The following is a 20,815-nucleotide window of genomic DNA, read 5'->3' on the forward strand; positions in this document are numbered from 1 at the left end:
TCCTATTAAATTATCTTCTTGCCCTGGTTTTCAAAGAACAGCACATTTTTTAAGACAAAGTGTGACATCGTTCATTAAGGGAATATTAAAACTTTCCCCTTTTATTCTAAACAAAAACAAGGAAAAAACAAATGCTTCTATATCATACAAAAGGTCACTATTTGTATTAAATGATAAGAGGGAAATTTGGAAATTTTTCCTTTAAGCAAAAGAAAAACAAACAAAAACCCAATACATATGCTATCGTCTTATTAAAGGATAATGTTGAGTCTAAGTGTATTTCCTGGTAATAAAGAGTAATCCATGTTAGCCAAGTTATTTACACTTGAAACCAAAAGCAGCAACTTTCAGTAGGTCTCCCATTGCTCAGCACCGGAGAATGTATTCAGTTACAGATCGCTGGGCTTCCTAGGCAAACAAGGAATAGAAATGTGTCTGAAGTATTTACTACCAAGACTCTGAGGGGTTTGACACTTAAATTATATCATCAGCAATTTAAAAGAATCATAAAAATCTGTTTCTAATACAAAAGTTTCGATAAAGGACAAGACGTGTGTGTGTGTGTGTGTGTGTGTGTGTGTGACATATATGTAAACATATATTATTTTTAATAAAAACTATCACTTAAACAGAGCTCAAATCAATGTCATGCACAGCTTGGTTTGATCTCTTAAATGTACCCAAGAAGCTGGAATCATAGATTGATTCCATGTCTAGATACTGCAGCTTCCTGAATACTAGGCTTCCACAAAAACACCATTCTTTTGCTTGGCAAGCCTCTGTCTTCACTTCTGCCATCTCTGAGTGTGTCAGAAGGAAGAGAAAGAGGCTAGGACTAAATGGAAAACAAGTATCACCTGAGTGTAGTCATCATGATGGCTTCTGTCTCTACTCTCAACATGGATTATGAGAATGAAATATTTCTATTTCTTTTCTACCTATATTCCAAACCTAAGAAAGGAATCCTTTATAATAGGCTCTTAAATCTGTAATCATTTTGGAGTCGAAAAAACTTCACCAATAATAACAACAAAAATTGTGAATGATGAAAATATACAAAAAGAGTAGGAGAAAAGTTGATAAGGAAGAGTTCAGGGCCCACAAAGAGGTTTCCAGGATGGAGAAGAAAGGTATGACCGAAGTGTTTTCTTACCTGAGAAGATTGCTAGAAAAATCCTGAGCAGTGTCCCAGCACATGAACTAAAGACTGAAATCCATGGGGTTTGTTTCAGCTTTTCTTTAGGTTAAGTGTCTGTGAACTTCTCCCAGAAGGCAGAAGGCTACTAGGAGCCTGCCAAGATAAAGTCAGTGAGTCTAGACTAATTTTTTCTTGTTAGGTCACATTCAGGTCTCAGTGATCATGAAGAAGTTTCAAACTACTATTAAGGGAGAAATCAAAAGTGCTTTGTTGACCAAACTTTTTCTCTGCTTCCCTTTTCCATCATGTTTACATTCATGCTGCCCCCTGCAGGAGAACACTAACCCTCTCTCCATTTCCCTCCATTGCACCCTCTGATGCAGAACTACAAGTAAGAAGCACAGTCACAGGGACACTGGCTCCAGCACACAGGTGCTTTGGGGGGACTATGGGCCTAGAAAAGGACAGAGAAGCCTAACACAAACCATGAGTCAGTCATTTTTTGATAGATTCTAATGTTCAGTACTTTACATACTTTCTGGTTGCCTGTGTGGTTTCGTTGAGGCAGAGCCTTACCATGTAGACCAATTTGGGGCCAACTCCAGACTCATGTCTCTCAACTTCCTCAGTGTGGAGACTGCAAATGTATACCACACTTTGAATTCTTCAGTCATGATTAAACTCTGTAAATTAAAATGCATAGATTTCTTACGCTTTATAAAATAAAACATAAAGATGGCATACAATTCACTTATTTTAGTACTGTAGGTTGGAAATTCTCAGACTTTTTCTTTAGAGTTATTTATATAAAATTACCATAGATAAAGCTTTAACCAGCAGTTCAAAGATCACCTGTTGCATCTCTACCTTTACATCTTGCTTGGATATCGCTTCTGTTCCCTCTTGTTTTTAACTTTGAAATAATCAGTGAGTTTGGTCTTAAGAGAGAAGTATCACATACTATTACCAACACCTGTGGTTCTTCTTCACAAAACTAATCCTATCTGGGTTTGCTTATCTTAAGAGAGTTTAATCTGTTAACTACAAAGGACTCTTAATCAGGATTTTGGACATCTTAAGCCTGATTCTATGAAAGGAAGGAGAGCAAAAGAAAATGTTCAAATGTATTAAACACAAATTATTGAAAAGTAAGAATGTATGTACATTGGATTACATAGTGATAGACACCTTACTAAAATCCTATTAATTACAGACTCATACCCAATATCAGGAAAAAAGGAAAAACAGTCCCATTTCACATATAAAAGAATATGATGACCAGTGTTGTATTTCACAAGGAAAAACAGGGAACAAGAAAATAGAAAAGAAACACGCTAACAAGCTCATACATATATATGTGGTAGTTAATGCAGTCCAAAGACTAGCAACAATTTATATGATGTGACAAATGCCACTGCCATTTGTAAGAATTATGACATCTGAACTGGAAGGACACAAAGAAGTTCTACTAAAAATATTAGAATGTTTACCTTGGGACATGATTTCTGTTTCAGCCAAATGAAGATTTTCCTAAAATACACAGACTTCACTAGGTAAAGCAGAACAGAACAATGCAACACCAATGTGTCTACACAAAAATAAAATACTTACACTTTTTCTTCCTTTAGAAATAAAATTTTCCCAAAAGAGAACACTCTCGTGACAATGTAAAGAGAAATTTGTCTTTATTAAACAAATGTTCTAAAATCAATTTTCAGAAAAGTCATTTCTAAAGATAAAGAACTGTCTTCTACTTCCTTAGAACTGATGAAGAATCTGGGACGTCAACAAGTCTACAGCTGGTGCTTCCTGAGGCACAGACAAGCATTATTAACCTACATCCTGGGCTGCCATGAGTCAGCACAGGAAGGCCAGCAGAAGCAAATCCATCCTGCACTGCCGTGTTGTCAGCTTTAAATCCATGCACCTGTCTTGTTCAGAATGACCACAGATGGGTTCCTTCTAAACTGAAACTCACCATCCTTAACATGCTTATTTCAAAATCTAGTGAAATCAAGGTGGAGATGAGAGTACATGAAAATTGAAGGGCGAGATTGTGAAAAAGAATACATTGAGAGGGGAAACAGTGTCATAGAACAGGTGTTTGGCTATCTGTATATACGTTGTCAGGCGGCATATAGCAGTAGGTACCACACAAGTGATTTCAGTTTCAAGAATGGATAGTTCGACTTAGGACTGAAAGTAAGATTTCCCTCATGGCATGTATTCAGCAAGTAAGAGTCAGGGAGGGGACCTTCCACCTCGTCCTCCTTTCACCCCCTACCACTGTACCTTTAGCTGTGTAAGGAAACCCATGTGCAGGTCACAGGTAACGAGGAAGTGGGAACCTTTAGTATGTGACAGTGAATTATTGTAAGTAACTCAATGACCATATGAGTGGAAGAAACAACTAAAGTGTTTACTACTGAAACCCTCTTTTTGTGGACCAGGTAGGCAGCTATGTGATAAGGTAAATACTTGATGTATATGAATCCCTAACTTTGACCCCAAAAATCTCAGAGAAAAAAGGAAGAGAAACACTTAGCAATTAAAAATTCATTTCTACATTTTCAGGGGGCATATGGACTATCTCTCTTGTCCTCCCTGTACCCCAAAGTTGTCTTTTAACCTTCCCCAGATCTTGGTTCATGCTGATATAAGCCTGAGTAGCACTTTGTCTGCCCTGCATGCTATTAGTGGTGCAATAGAATTAATTTCTCCTGGATCTTATAGCTTCTGTCCAACTGGATGACCAGGGTTGTGAAAAGGGCTTTTAAAGGGCAGGAGCAGGAGTTTGGAAATTTGTCCTTTGAAGAAAAAATATTTCCGACTACATCAGCACGGTTAGGACAGGCAGAGCATGCTCCCCGCTCACTGTTTAGTTCTCAAAGCTTTGATAGCAGAGTGTGAGACACTTCTGAAAGAGGTGGTGTGCTTAGAGTAAATTCACCCCCTATCAAGCTTTCTATTCAATTATTGTGTCTGTGTCCCCCCACCTCTCTCCCTCTCTCTCTCTATCTCTATCTATCTATCTATCTCTAGCTCTATGTCTCTGTGTCTCTCTCTGTCTCTGTCTGTCTGTCTCTCTGTCTGTCTGTCTGTCCATCCGTCTGTCTGTCTGTCTGTCTCTCTCTCTCTCCCTCTTTCTCTCTCTCTCTCCCTCTCTCCCTCTCCCCCCCCCCGCCTCTGTCTGTGTGTATCGGTGTGTTTGCGTGTGTGTGTACCATAGGCATGTGGAATATGAAGTGCACCATGCATGTGTGCATTGGCTAAAAGAGTCCATGTGGCTTATCTCTGTCAGTGTCTGCCTTCTAAACAGAATTTCTTATATCCCCAGCAGTGTGCATTTGTGGCTAGCCTCGCTGACCGGCATGGTAATGAGATCCTTTGCATGTGCTTGCATTTGTATGGCAGACAGTGTGTGCACGCCTGTGTACAATCCTCCAGTAAGAGCACAGCCTTCTATGAAGAGGAAAGGAAAGACTGGGGTAAAGACTGAAGAACCTGAACAGCTGCAGCATCACTGCACGGTTCACCAGATGACACAGGAGCCCAGGCTGCGGGCGCTGTGTGTGTAGCTAAGAGGGTTCCCTGTGTCAAGGATCTCTGTATTTCATGAGCTTCTGTTCCTCACAAGTCTCCTAGACACAGCGAGGGAAAGAACACTTCAGAGTATTGTGCAGGTCCAGTGGGGAAGAGCTTCTGTCCAGGAAACAATCTCTGATTCACAGTGTCTGAGGGATTGTGCGCCCTTCCTTCCTTCTGAGCTCTGTGCTATGTGCTGAGCTGACTTTCCTTGAAAGCACAGAGATTGCCTGCCCCTGCCTCCTAAGTGTTGGGATATATATAAATGTGTGTGCTACCATGTGTGATAAAATTACATTTTTATTTGGGAACATTTTCTTCAGAGAAGAAATTCTCCTGCCAGACTTTCCCCACCTCTCCTCTCATCTAGAGCCAGTCACTTTCTGTCTCTCAATAGAAAAGAAAGAAGCTTCAAAGGGATTATGACAAGACATGGTAGGGTATGACATGAAAAGATAAACTATGGATGACATGATAAGATAAGATATGATATAAGATATGATATGATATGATAAGATATGATAAGATATGATATGATATGATAAGATATGATATATGATAAGATATGATAGGATAAGATATGATATGATATGACATGATATGATATGATATGACATGACATGATATGATATGATATGATATGATATATGATAAAACAAAAACTATTCATTAGAGTAGGACAGAGCAAAGAGAAGGAAAACAGCCAAAAGCAAGGCACAATAAACAGATTTAGGTGCAGAGAATCCCTCATTGAAACCCTTGGGAGAGATCCAAGATGGCGGCGAGCAGTATGGACCATGTTTGAAAGCTCCAGTGAACAGTTCAGGGAATTGCACAGATTTCTGAGCCAGGAACACCAAGGTCCCCACACCACAGCAGCAGAACTGCTCCACGGTTCGGAGGGACCAGAGTGCAGAGGACCTGCTTGCCCTTGCACACGGGAGGAGCAAGGACTTTCTTGGATCAGAGCAGCAGGGGCAGAGACAGCAGTGCCACCAGCAGCACCAGCGGCACCAGCAGCTCCAGTGGCACTAGCGGCGGTGGCTGAGGTTTGCAGCTCAGAGCCTTCCAGTGGAGGCGATTGGTGTGGTGGACGGTGGGAGTTGCTGCAGGAGAGGGGACTCTGGACAGGATTTGGGTCGCGTGGTGCCTTGAGACCCAAACTAGACTCAGCAGACAGTTCAGCCCCAGAGTCCTGGGTTTGCTCAGTGAGCTGTGCCATGGAGAAGCTGGCTCAGCTCAGCAAGCAATTCGGCCCAAGGAACAGCTCCCCTGCTGTGACACAGGCTATGCTGTGACACAGGCTAGGTGGAGCGCTCACTTCCACCCTAGGCTCCAGCTCAGCGCAGCTGCAGTTTTCCTGCTGTGATGCAAGCTGGGCGGAGCGCTCACTTCCACCAGGTGCTTGCTCAGCGCAGTTGCAGTTTCTCTGCTGTGACGCAAGCTGGGCGGAGCGCTCACTTCTACCCTAGGTGATTGCTCAGCGCAGCCGCAGTTTCCCTGCTGTGACGCAAGCTGTGCGGACAGCTCACTTCTACCCTAGGTGCTTGCTCAGCGCAGCCGCAGTTTCCCTACTGTGACACAAGCTGTGCGGAGTGCTCACTTCTATCCTAGGTGCTTGCTCAGCGAGTCTCAGTTTCCCTGCTGTGACACAAGCTGGGCGAAGCGCTCACTTCCACCAGGGGCTTGCTCAGCGCAGTCGCAGTTTCCCTGCTGTGACACAAGCTCACTTCCACCAGGTGCTTGCTCAGCGCAGTCGCAGTTTCCCTGCTGTGACGCAAGCTGGGCGGAGCACTCACTTCCACCCTAGGTGCTTGCTCAGTGCAGACGTACTTCTCCTGCTCTGACACAGGCTGGGCGGAGCGCTCACTTCCACCCTAGGTGCTTGCTCAGCACAGTTGCAGTTTTCCTGCTGTGACACAAGCTGGGCGAAGCACTCACTTCCACCCTAGGTGCTTGCTCAGTGCAGTCGCAGTTCTGCTGTGACGCAGACTGGGTAGAGTGCTCACTTCCACCCTAGGCAATTGCTCAGTGCAGTCGCAGTTCTCCTGCTGTGGCAGACATTCAGGCCCTGAGAAACAAGCTGAGCTTGACATGCGGTTCGGGCCTAGTATCCCTGGCTGGACTTGGCAGGGGACCCAAAAGGTTGTGGATACCTTGGCCTGATCCAACAATCATTCAGAGTCCCAGAACGATTGCAGGACCCACAGCAAAGGGGAGCTGAGGATCACTGGCGGTGAGAGCCCAAAACTACAGGGCTAACCTACTGCCATCCACACCAGTGAAGTATCAGGTCTTCCAGCCTACAGAAATCGTGAGAAAACAAGTGAATCTATCATCAGACTCCCTCCACTCAACTCTGGAACTTACCTAACAAAAACAGAGACGGCAAGATGTCTAAAGGACAGCGTAAAAGCATACGCGAAAACCACCAAAACAACATGGCGTCTCCAGTTCCCAGCTATCCCAAAAAAAACAACCCAGAGAACTCAAATACAATGGAAACAGAAGAAAATGACATCAAATCCTTGGTAATGAGGATGATAACGGAGGAAACAAATAAAATTCGAAATCAGATGCAGGAAGACACATCCAAGCAGGTGCGAGACATAAAAGAAGCACATAGAGTGGAACTGGAAATTTTTCAGGAAAATGTAAACAACCAGAGGAAAGAAATAAAAAAATCGGTTCAAGATATGAAGATGAAAATGGATTCAATGATAAACACACAGACAGAAGAAAAATGAGAACTTGAGGCCTCAGAGAAGAAGGCGAATGACACAGTGCTGAGCTTTTCTAACAGAATCCAAGAGATGGAAGAATGAATCTCAGGGCTAGAAGATACAATCACAGATCTTGAAGCAACCATTAAAGAAAATGCCAAATCTGGAAAACCCCTGACACAAAACATCCAAGAAATTAAGGACACCATGAAAAGAAGAAATCTGAGGATAATAGGCATTGAAGAAAGAGAAGTTATCAAACTCCAAGGCCCAGTAACTATTCTCAACAAAATCATAGAAGAAAATTTCCCCAATCTAAAGAAAGAGATGCCTTTAAACATACAAGAGGCATACAGAACACCAAATAGAATTGACCAGAAAAGAAAAACTGCCCATCACATAATAATCAAAACACAAAACCTACAGAACAAAGAAAAATATTAAAAGCTGCATGGGAAAAGGGCCAAATAGCATTTAATGGCAAACCTTTCAGAATTACGCCCGACTTCTCAGCAGAGACCATCGAAGCCAGAAGGGCCTGGACAGAGATCCTGCAAACCCTAAGAGACCACAGATGCCAGGCCAGACTACTTTACCCAGCAAATCTATCAATAACCATTGATGGAGAAAACAAAATATTCTATGACAAAAACAAATTCAAACAGTACCTATCCACAAATCCAGCTTTACAGAAGTTACTAGAAGGAAAACTCCATCCCAAAGGTTCAAGCTACAACCAAAACTACTCAGGAAATAGATAACTATACCATGGCAAAAACACAACTACACAAAGGCTCGACTGGAACCAACAGCAAAATTAAGACTCTTAACAGTCACTGGTCATTAATATCTCTCAACATCAATGGCCTCAATTCTACAATAAAAAGGAACAGACTAACTGAATGGGTGCATAAACAAGATCCAACATTCTTCTGCATTCAAGAAACACATCTCACCTATAACGATAGGCATTACCTCAGGATAAAAGGTTGGAAAAAATATTCCAAGCAAATGGTCACAAGAAGCAAGCAGGCATAGCCATTTTAATATCGAACAAAATAGACTTTCAACCAAAATTAGTCAAAAGGGATGAGGACGGACACTTCATACTCATCAAAGGTAAAGTCAACCAAGATGACATCACAATTCTGAACATCTATGCTCCCAATACAAGGGCACCCACATTTGTAAAAGATCTGTTAAAAAGGCTTAAACCACACATCGATTCCCACACAATAATAGTGGGAGACGTCAACACCTCACTCTCACTGAAGGATAAGTCATTGAAACAGTAACTAAGCTGAGAAATAACAACATTAACCAATGCCATGGGTCAAATGGGTCTAACAGATATCTATAGAACCTTTTTACCCAAACAAGAAAGAATATACCTTCTTCTCTGCACCCCATGGAACCTTCTCCAAAATTGATCACATCGTAGGTCACAAAGCAAGCCTTAACAGATACAAGAGGATTGAAATAATACCTTGTGTCCTATCAGATCACCATGGGCTTAGGCTGCAATTCAACAACAACAGAAATAACAAAAAGCCTAAAAGTAGGTGGAAACTAAACAACTCTCTGCTAAATGACACCTGGGTCAGGGGAGTTATAAAGAAATCAAGGAGTTTCTGAAACTCAATGAAAATGAAGGAACAATATACCCAAATTTGTGGGATACATTGAAAGCAGTGCTAAGAGGAAAATTCATAGCACCAAGTGCCTTTAAAAAGAAACTGGAAACATCGCACATAAGCATCTTAACGACACAACTGGAAGCCCTAGAAAAAAAGAAAGAAGCAGAAACACCCAAAAGGAGTAGACGTCTGGAAATAATCAAACTCACAGGTGAAATTAACAAAATAGAAACTAAGAAAACAGTCCAAAGAATCAACAAAACCAAGAGCTGGTTCTTTGAGAAAATCAACAAGATAGACAGACAGTTAGCCAAACTAACTAAAAGGCAGAGAGACAATATTGAAATCAACAAAATCAGAAATGAAAAGGGAGACATAACAACAGACACTGGGGAAATATAAAGAATCATAAGATCCTACTTTGAAGGCATATATGCCACAAAATTTGAAAATCTAAGGGAAATAGACGATTTGCTTGATCAATTTCACTTGCCAAAGTTGAGTGAAGAACAGATAAACAAGCTAAATAGTCCCATTTCCCCTACAGAAATTGAAGCAATCATTGATAATCTTCCAACCAAAAAAAGCCCAGGGCCAGATGGCTTCAGTGCAGAATTCTACCAGACCTTCAAGGGCGAGCTAATACCGATACTCTTCAAGCTACTCCAAAAGATAGAAAGGGATGGAACATTACCAAATTCATTCTATGAGGCCATAGTCTCATTGATACCTAAACCTCACGAAGACTCAACAAAGAAAGAGAATTTCAGACCAGTTTCTCTAATGAACATCGATGCAAAAATACTAAATAAAATACTTGCAAAACGAATACAAGAACACATCAAAGATATCATTCATCATGACCAAGTAGGTTTCATTCCAGGAATGCAGGGATGGTTTAATATATGGAAATCCATCAATGTAATCCACCATATGAACAAACTGAAAATAAAAAACCACATGATCATCTCTTTAGATGCAGAGAAAGCATTTGCTAAAATCCAACACCCATTCATGTTTAAAGTTTTAGAGAGATCGGGGATACAAGGCACTTTCATCAACATAATAAAGGCTATATATAGGAAGCCAATAGCCAAAATCAAAGTAAATGGTGAGATACTCAAGGAAATTCCTCTAAAATCGGGAACAGGGCAAGGCTGCCCACTCTCTCCATATCTCTTCAATATAGTACTCGAAGTTCTAGCCAGAGCAACAAGACAACAAAAGAGGATCAAGGGTATCCAAATGGGAAAGGAGGAAGTCAAATTATCCGTATTTGCAGATGATATGATAGTGTACATAAGTGACCCTCAAAATTCCACCAGAGAACTCCTACAGCTGATAAACACCTTCAGCAAATTGGCTGTATACAAAATTAATTCAAAAAAGTCTGTAGCCTTCCTATACACAAATGCAAGCTTGCAGAGGAAGAAATTAGGAAAGCCACACCCTTCACATTAGCCACAAGCAATATAAAATATTTAGGAGTTACTCTAACGAAGCAAGTGAAGGACTTGTTTGAAAAAAATTTCAAAACTCTGAAGAAAGAGATTGAAGGCGACATGAGAAGATGGAATGATCTTCCGTGCTCATGGATCGGGAGAATTAACATAGTAAAAATGCCCATCCTACCAAAAGCAATCTACGGATTCAATGCAATCCCTATCAAAATACCTACACAATATTTTAAAGACATTGAAAGTTCAATTCTGAACTTCATATGGAAAAACAAAAAACCCAGAATAGCTAAAACAATCTTGTACAATAAAAGGTGCTCCAGAGGAATCTCCATACCTGATCTCAAACTGTACTATAAAAGAATAGTAATTAAAACAGCATGGTACTGGCACAGCAACAGGCTGGTAGATCAGTGGAATCGAATCAAAGACCCAGATATGAATCCACACACATATGGTCACTTGATTTTCGACAAAGAAGCCAAATCCATTCGATGGAAAAATGATAGCATCTTCAACAAATGGTGCTGGTCTAACTGGATGTCTATGTGTAAATTAATGCAACTGGACCCATATTTGTCACCTTCTACAAAACTCAAATCCAAGTGGATTAAAGACCTCAACATAAAACCAGAGACACTAAGTCACTTAGAAGAAAAAGTGGAGAAGAGCCTGGAACATATTGGCACAGGAGACAACTTCCTGAACAGAACACCAACGGCCCAGGCATTAATGTAAACAATTAATAAATGAGACCTCGTGAAGCTAAGAAGCTTCTGTAAGGCAGGAGACACTGTCAAGAGATCAAAGTGACAGCCTACCGACTGGGAAAAGATCTTCACCAACCCCACATCTGACAAAGGTCTAATATCCAACATATATAAAGAACTCAAGAAATTAAACACCACCAAACCAAATAACCCAATTGAGAAATGGGGCTTGGAACTAAATAGAGAATTCTCAACAGAGGAATACCAAATGGCTGAGAAACACTTAAAGAAGTGCTCAACCTCCTTAATCATCAGGGAAATGCAAATCAAAACAACTCTGAGATTCCATCTTACACCCATCAGAATGGCTAAGATCAAAAATTCAAGTGAAACCACATGCTGGCGAGTATGTGGGGAGAGAGGAACACTCCTTCATTGCTGGTGGGAATGCAAACTAGTACAGCCACTTTGGAAATCTATCTGGTGCTATCTCAGAAAAATGGGAATAGGGCTTCCTCAAGACCCAGCTATTCCACTCCTTGGAATATACCCAGAAGATGCTCCAGCATACAACAAGAAAATTTGCCCAACCATGTTCATAGCAGCCTTATTCATAATAGCCAGAACATGGAAACAGCCTAAGTGTCCCTCAATAGAAGAATGGATAAAGAAACTGTGGTACATATACACTATGGAATACTATTCAGCTATTAAAAACAAGGAATTCACAAAATTTGTGGATAAATGGATTGAGCTAGAAATGATCATAATGAGTGAGTTAACCCAGAAGCAGAAAGACTCAAATGGTACATACTCACTTATATCTGCATATTAGCCCAAGGGGCATGTCACATGAAAGCCTTCACTTACCAGGAAACCGAGACAGAGGGGAGGACATACTATTGGGACTCTAGATGAGACAAGCATGAGAGAATGGTAAAGTAGAAGGACCCAGAGGATCCTAGAAACCTACAAGTAGAACATTATGATAGTCAGATTTGGGCCCAGGGTTCCCGCTCAAATTAAGGCACCAGCCAAGGACAATACAGGCTGTAACCTTTCAACCCCTACCTAGACCTAGTCAACGGTCAGAACACTATCCACAGTAGAGTGGAGAACATAATATGACTTTCTCACGTACTCTGGTGCCTCATATTTGACCATTTTCCCTGGAGGGGGAGGCCTGGTGACACTCAGAGGAAGGACAGCAGGTTACCAAGAAGAGACTTGATACCCTATGAGCATATACAAGGAGAGGAAACCCCCTCAGAAACTGTAATAGGGGAGGGGAATAAGGGGAAAATGGGGGGGGGGTAGAATGGGAGGATACAAGGGATGGGATAACCATTTAGATGTAACAAGAACAAATAGATAAAATAATATATTTCTTGGAAAAAATAAAATAAAATAAAGTAGCAAAAAAAAAACCCTTAAAGCAATGAGTGTTCAAAAGTACAGCATGATTTTCAAAACCTGTTAATATAGAATGTGGCATTTTAAGAGAAAATTAGAAAAAACAGAATAGAAACACTAAAATTGATTATAAATTTCATTTTCAAAAAAATTAACTAACGAACTAGTGGGAAGTTGATGTAATAACATAAAATCACCAGCAAGGCTGATTAAAATAACAAAGTTAGTATTAAAGAGGCGCTGAGCCCCGGTGCAGACTAGTTTCTTGTGGTCAGAACAGTCCTTTTTCCACATGACATTTTCTGGGTGTTCTTCACCATGTACATCCAAGTTTAAGACAATCTTCCTCCTATCAGTTTAGTGTTTCTGACTTAAGCCACTGTCACCCTATAGAATAGCACTGAGACTGAAAAAGAAGAGACTCTATCTATTTGATTCAATGTCGTCAGTTATCTCTCTTTTAAGAACACTGCCATGATATCTTTCTTTCTATATACAGCAAGGGAAAATGGTGTGAAGCCATTCTGTAAAAGAAAAAAAATATGTTATAAATCATGGTGTGTTTCTCAAGTGAAAATTCATCACAGATCCTGTGTACATAAATATGTACTTTAGAGAGTCACAAAGGATAGATTTTCCTTCACCGCTGCTGCACTTTCCACACACAGGTGCTTCCTCTCATTGACAGACCTTTCCCATGCCCCACAGCCTCCTACTACCACTGCTCTCCAATATTCTCCCTAGAATACTCATTGCGTCAAAGCATCTACCTCCATGAAGTTATCCATCCATTGCCCTCAAACCGGAATCTATAGTAAAGGTTTACATGGCCCTGTTGAATGAGGGAGCTCAAGGGAAGTCTCTGAAGCAAGGTTTCTCAATCTGTACTTCAAAAAATATTTCTTTCCTAGAGTAAGAATGGTTATCTCCAATACTTTACACATCTTCTTATGGACATATGGATTGAAAAAGAATTTGTAAACCTTGAGATTTTTTAATGATTACATTTCCAAAATTTCCTACATGACTTTGACCATATATTTTCTCATTTTCCATCCTATCTTATCTCTGAGAGATAAACCAATCCTGTATCCTCTCAACAGCAACAGATTCACATTGATTTCTTAAAATGTTTATTAAGAATTTATTTATTTTTCTGCTTGTATGTATGTGATGTGTATAGTACAAAGTGATCTTTTTATTATTATTATTATTATTATTATTATTATTATTATTATTATTATTATTATTATTGAGTTTTAAAACAAAGCCCAATTCAGAGGAAAAAATGTGCTGCATTGTGTTCTTTTTGACTAACTACCACAAATATGAATAACCTATTAGACAAAAAATGTTTTGTACTTTTAAAAATATTTTTAAAATATTTTACAGTTAGCAGAATTAGTGAGAATCTTTGCGCTTTGGCGTGTGTGAAAGGGATCCCAGTGTCAGTGCATGTTGGGAATGAAGGTGAATGGTTTTTACCTTTGTTTTTCCATTTATATCGACGTGGTGCTCCAGAAGTTCTCTCGCAATTGCTTGGTTTCCACTATACACAGCACAGTGGAGGGCCATATTTCCAAAGAAATCTGCCATGTGTGGATTGGCACCATGCTGCAGCAATAGGGAAACACATTTTGTGTTGTCCATCTCTGCGGCCTGTGGGTTTGATACAAAGTCATAGATCTTCAATTCAAGGAAGTCAAGGTAACCATTGCTGCAATTGCATTGGACAGTTTCCTGTATTTGAGAAAAGTGGCTCAGGTGGTGTCCATTAGCCTTCTCTTTTTGAGGCAGGTCCTTGTGAAGTACCCCAGGCTTGCCTAAATTCAAAGTCCTCTTCCCTCAGTTTTCCTAGTGTGTGAGTGTCAGGGGTGTGCCACAATACCTAGATCCATGCTAGTTACTTGTTTTGGGGAATGGGATGTTTGGCTGGTTCATTGGTTGCATTTTGGGTTTTTTTTCCAATTTGATATAGGCTCCAGCCATCTGAAGAGAGGGAGCATTACTGAAGAATTGATTCTATCAGACTAGCTTGTGCGCAGGTCTGTGGAGCAGTTTCTTGATTGAGATGGATGTGGGAAGGACCAGATTCCTGGGATTGATGGCATGACTGTGCAGTGGTCCTGATGTACAAGGAAGCAAGGTGACCACGCCATGAATCAGCAGCCTTCCCCTATGGTGTCTGCTTCAGTTCCTCCCTCTGACTTCTTGACTGAAGCTTTTGCTCTGGTTTCCCTCAGTGATGGACTGTGATGGGTGAAATGCAAGCCTAATAAACATTTGCTTCCCTGAATTGGTTTTGTCAACACAAGCCAAACAAGGACAAGATCTAAGCCATTTCATACTGAAACTCCTGTCCAATCACTACCTTAATCAAGGGTGTGCAGCCTTCATCATCCTGGACATTAATATTGCAGTTGCTCTCGATCAGCACCTTTACTGTATATGTCTGGTTAGCAGCACACACATAGTGCAGGGAAGTCCTACAAATCAAAAGGACATTTTAGGAAATCATGGACTACGAAGGCAAAGTTTAGTCAACTGTAAATACTATATACTAAGTAATTCGTTTCCTTCCGAAGTGAGAGTTTCAACTGCAATGTCCTTATTTTTTTTAGTTTCTGCTCCAGTGTTTGTCTTCTGTACTAGGGAAAGAGTGCATGGCTGCCCAGTTCAAGGCAATCAATATATCATAAGCTTCATCACTGCTCAGAGAAACCTGTCTAGAAACCAGGAGAGCACCCAGTGACTAAGAGGCTTAGATTTGAATTCTTCACTGATCTAATACCTACTAGCTACTTCTTGGCTCTCTATTATCTCCACAACTCAAATTCTTCATCCACTGCTCGGGGATTAAACAGTAGCTGTCTTAAATGGCTCTACCCTGACGCCTCAGTTCAAGCCTGCACAAAGCATGCACAAGTGTTTCCAGCACCTAACAGCTCAGCATTTGGTGGATAAAGATAAGGATTCCTCTTCCTGCTGCTATCTAACACAACATCTCAATGAAGGTGAATTACAGAATTCTACCTAATGTACAGATCCAAGTTGTTATTCAAATATGGTCAGTATTTTTTAAAATTCTATTGCTCAGGCTGGCCTTGAACTCGGTAGTCCCCCTAACTCATCCTCCTGGCAGTTAGGGTAGCTGACCAGTACCAAGGTGACTACATTACTCTTACATTTTAGCATCTCTGGCATAGGAACGCCACTTGTAACTCATGATATTCTATAACTATAAATAGTAATAGTTTTCACTTTGTCACTATACAATATAAAAGTCTGTCATTCAGTCCACCGTACGTTACATTAAACGATATATGACACAATCCACAGGTTCATGGAAAATCATGTAACTATGGACATTTTAACCAATGAAACTCAATAAGCAAGGAGGTTTAAAATAGCAATAACAAAAACAAAACTCTAAGCATTGTCATCAGTATATTGATTATTTATAAATTTATTAATGGCCAGGAGGAATCTTTCTGTCTTTTCTGCCAACAGCAAACCACCTTCCATTAGCTTATAGATTCAGTGTTCATGGTAGTCCAGAGTGAAATATGTAGTAAAACACACCATCTTTGTTTGCATTTCAGTCATTTATGCATCCCTGGATTCATAACAAAGTCAGTCAAATGTCTGTAGAAGGACTTAACCCATGGCATTGTAGCTCTCTCCCTTTGATTTTCAAGTAGCTTTAAGCCAAAAAACCTAGTTCAATGAGCATTGTCAATTTTATTCAACATGAAAAGTTACAGAATGCAAACACTTAATATTTCTAAAACTTAATATCACCCTTCAAAGGTGAACATACATGAAATGAAATGTGGCATATTTTAAGTTATATGATCATTTTTATAGCATGAGATATAATTTTCTTAAAAAACAACTCTATGATTAATTACTTTTTATAATATTCTGTCTTCAGAACACCTTTTTGGTTTTGTTTTTGTTCTTTTGTTTAAAGGGGAGAAAATGTTCTGTTAAAAATTAGGGCAAGTTTTAATTTTCTTAACTTCTTGAGTATGCAAGGAATTTAAAGGTTTAAAAGTGGAAGAATCTTAGAAGACATTGAATGTGTATATGTATATTAAATATATAAGTAACAAATAGGGAATAAATAGATTACCAGAATGGATAAACATAATTGGAAAATCAAGTTTTTAAAAGAAACACTTATAAGGGAAGAGAGCTATTAAACAATAAATATTTCTTCTGTATTTGTATGCAGATTCAATTTGAAGACTAAGGAAAGTCGCAGACTGAGACTAATGAGTAAAGAACCACAGGAAGTGTTGAAAGTGTCCACTGAGTGACACTGGTGCCCTTGATAATCTAGTGTGAAATTAGAAGAGGAGAGGAGCTGAGGCAATGACTAAGTTGGTAAAGTGCTTGTTCTCTAATTCTGAGCTGCTGAGTTCAGAACCCCAGCCATTGGAAAGCTAGTTATGGGGAGTAGAGACAGAATGATCCAACAGCTTGCTTTGCTGCAGGTCTGGGTTAATCAGTAAGCTCCCACACAGCAAGTCAAAGACTGTGGAGATGTTGGTGAGTGAAAGAACCTGTCCTAAAAACTGAGGTCCAGGGACCACAGGGAAGATCAGCAAGGAACCACAAGCACACGTGAATTGTGGACTTTGATCTGCAGAAACCATAACAAGGCAGAACAGACCTGCCATGTGGAGTTGCCCACCAACCTCCAGGCCCTTACCTGTACATGCGTGGTGCACACAGTCACACAGTTGTGCATGGGAGCATATACACACCCACTCACAAGCACACAAAGATTTTTTAATGAGGTGAAAATCAATAAAGACTTCAACGCCTAGTGTTCACACCTGTACCTTAACACAGGGACAAACATCCTATACACTTAGGGGTGTGTGGTAAACAGAGTCATCTTCCCTGTTAAAAATGTCCTCATAAGAGGCCTCAGCACACATTGGTCAGAGTGATGTAGGATGGCTTTTCTTAACTTTTCTTTCTAGCTGTAACATTGGTAACACATTCAAAATTATATCTCATGGTGCATTTTCCTGCAATTTATATAAATTGGTATTTAAAAAATATGTGTTAAGAGATGGGGTCATAGCTTGGTGGTCAAGAGCTCTAGTTTTTCTCGTCGAGGATCTTTGTTTGATTCTGATCACACACATGGCAATTCACAACCATTCTTAACTCCAGAGGATTCAGCACCCTCTCCTGACACATGTGGTCCATAGAAATTACCTGCAAGAAAAGACATACAAAAATCTAAAACAATCTGTAACTATATACTTTAATATATTATTTAATAAGTAAAGTTAAATCCATGTTGTCCTCTTAGCTTGATCCATTTGATGCATCCAATAAACTCCTGTAAAATAGGCATTGTATAAGGAATCCAGCAACCAACTAGAGTTTATTGTTTTTGCTTCCTCTAAATAAGGTCTAAGTACTGGATGCTACCAAAGAGTTCAGGTCCCAGATTCTTAGGATCCTAAAGCCAGCAGAAAGCACAGCAGGCTTAGTGAAAAGAGAACTAAAGCCTACCCTCTCCCCCTGTCTAAGCAAGAAGCACTGAAAGGTGGTGCATCTCCCTGATGGTCCCTAGCAGTCTCTGTCCCTGCTGCTCATCTCCTCTCCCAGGCCGTGTTACCTGTTCCTCCAGTCAGATTCGTCCACATGATAGCCACGGGAGTGGATGAAGTCCTGTACTAAGAGCCAATCACCCATGCTGGCAGCCGTTTGGAACTGAGCCACAGGTACATATTGGCTGAGGTGGTAAGGACATCCATCTGGGTATTCAAGGCATCCATAACCCAGACAACACGCCCACAAGCGGGAGTACCAGTGTACCTGCTCTGAGGCACTCTGTGTCTGAGCCTCATGTTCGGTGGTGTCCTCCTGCATGATGGAGGTCCAGGGCCACTCAGGCCCTTGCTGCCTTCCTCGGCCCCCCCTTCCCTTTCTGCCACCAACTTCCTCCCAAACCCCAATTCTAAAATTTAAAAACACAGACAAATATCGCCACCATGCCACAGTCCCAGGAGCGAGTGTCCTGCCATGGCAGTTGTATAATTCAGTTAAAGCCGAATGCATTTTCGTCGCCTAGCAACTAGGAAGCATGGCTGCACTCCAGTGCATGCGCACAAAACTCCATGCCACACATGCCTACCTCAGACTCCGGTAACAGGAGTGAGCGTCCTGCCATGGCAGTTGTGTAATTCAGTTAAAGTAGAATGCGTTTTCATCGCCTAGCAACTAGGAAGCATGGTTGCATGCGAGTGCATGTGCCCAAAACGCCATGCCACACATGCCTACCTCAGACTCCAGTAACAGGAACCTGGCCTACTTTGCACAATTTACATGAAAACCCAGTCAATAGCAGCTCTGGAGCAGACCTACCCTGTCTGGCCTCTAAGGCCAGGGATGCGAGGTGGACGATGATTCAGACCTTCGACAGCTCTGCTGTTGTCACCAGCTCAGGAAACCCAGTCATCACATTCCCTGAGGCCCTGAGGTTGGACCCTGGGAAGGGCCCTTAGCCTGATGGATGCTGATCTGTTATTTAGACTGCTTGCATTCTTTTCTTTCCATCTTTTAGCATTTTATATTGTTGCCCATCAGTCAGACTCCTAAGTCATTTCTCTCCCCTAAACCTACAGTGTGTCTGGTTCCTTGTTTAATTTGATGTTCTTAGATTCCTATATAGATAAAGATGACAAAACATGATTATGATATCCCTAGTCTTTTCTAGTGGTTAATTGAAACTTTGTGTTCTCTAACGCTTGGATATGTCCGCCATTTTTTAAAATTCTGCAAGCACAGACATGACACTTCTGCCCTAAAATTCTCCCCTAGTGCGTTCTCTCTTTGTGGGTGATATTTTAAATGGTATTTAAAATTAGGCAGTATACAGAAATACAATGGATATTCCTGCCCTGATATCATATCTTGAACCACTGCCGAGGAAGTTTCTGAATAGGAGATTTTAAGCCCAGTCTTCCAAGTCCTCCTCGGTGGTGATTCAAAATGGAAGAGAGGAAAACACAGCTGTTGTCTCAGCGTTTACTATCAACAACTCTTGGAGGCTAAAGCTCTTGGCTGTAGTCAGGGAGTTAGGGAACTGAGTAAACAATTGCCTTTCTATGAGTTTGTCACAGCTTGTGAGTTATAAGGACTCAGTGTTACACAGAAATACTTCTTGGACACAAAACCATCCAGGTGCTGATTTCCGCATATCTTTTTGAATATATTTTTCAAAAGAAGCTTAAAATAAAAAACTTTGGTGGCTTCTGAGAGGTCTGGAGAGGAATGCTTAGAGGCAGAATCAACTTCATGGTCTACCAAAGCAAACACATGGGTTAGAGTATCTGTCTCAAGCCAATGCCAACAAACTGATGACAGAGACATGGTTAAGTTGCTCTAAGAGCATGAGGAAGGAAGGAAGGAAGAATACCAACTTCATGAGCGTGTAACTGAAACACCATCAGTTACTGCAGCCACCAAAACAAATTGTGTGGGAGAACCACAGCCTCCCTTCTCCCTCTGCGTGTGTGTGTCAGGGGGGAGTGGGAGCTGTGGTTCTAACTGGAATAAACTCTCTCCATGTCTTCAACGTAAGAAAACACTTTAAGAAAATCAGTGACCAATCACAATCTTGACACACAAATGTAATATTTTGAGATCTTCCAGTAAGGTACATTAAGAAATCATAAGAGGAATTCAGATTTCATGTGAATGTTAAAGGTTTTTTATATTTCCCAGTGGAGCAACATCTGAAAAAGAGCCAAAATCAAAAAGGGAACGAGTCTGTCCAGGGACTTGCAGGTGAGATGCTGGATGAGGATTGCTCTCAGGTGCTCTGTCCTTGGTGACAAAGAAGAGTTAGATGATGCTTTATACTCAAAACAAACATTAATTGCATCAAAGGCAAACTATAGTGATTTTCATCCTTAATTTGTGTCTTAACATATCTGGAATGCAGGCTTCCTTAAGAATCTCAAATCTGAATCTACATTGTCTGAAAAAAACTTGGTCTGATTTAATTATATATGTGATACATCTGCGTAGATTAGAGGTAGACCTTGTGCCTCTTAGCTTGTATATTTCCTCTGCAATTGCAAGTCACAGTTGCTAGAGAATGGACTTTCCTTTCAGATTT

At 40.7% G+C, this 20,815-nt stretch overlaps 1 protein-coding gene across 2 annotated transcripts in view; it reads right to left on the reverse strand.

Moving 5' to 3' along the window:
- LOC311608241 (putative ankyrin repeat domain-containing protein 26-like protein) overlaps nt 1-18,580 on the reverse strand; it is a 149,904-nt gene extending 131,324 nt beyond the window's left edge. The window contains exons 1-4 of one of the 2 annotated variants that reach the window (XM_084800604.1): nt 18,308-18,580; nt 15,035-15,149; nt 14,149-14,322; nt 12,793-13,187 (exon numbers count right to left, since the gene is read on the reverse strand). In XM_084800604.1, coding sequence (XP_084656730.1) covers nt 13,113-13,187; nt 14,149-14,322; nt 15,035-15,149; nt 18,308-18,561 — 618 coding nt within the window. In that variant the 5' untranslated portion in view covers nt 18,562-18,580 and the 3' untranslated portion in view covers nt 12,793-13,112. Of the gene's footprint in view, nt 1-12,792; nt 13,188-14,148; nt 14,323-15,034; nt 15,150-18,307 lie in introns of those variants that run through there. The other variant, XM_084800603.1, reaches the window with a different exon arrangement.
- Nucleotides 18,581-20,815: the final 2,235 nt, after the last annotated feature.

Source organism: Acomys minous (genome assembly GCF_964271855.1).
Source record: "Acomys minous genome assembly, chromosome: 11".
Lineage (NCBI taxonomy): Eukaryota > Metazoa > Chordata > Mammalia > Rodentia > Muridae > Acomys > Acomys minous.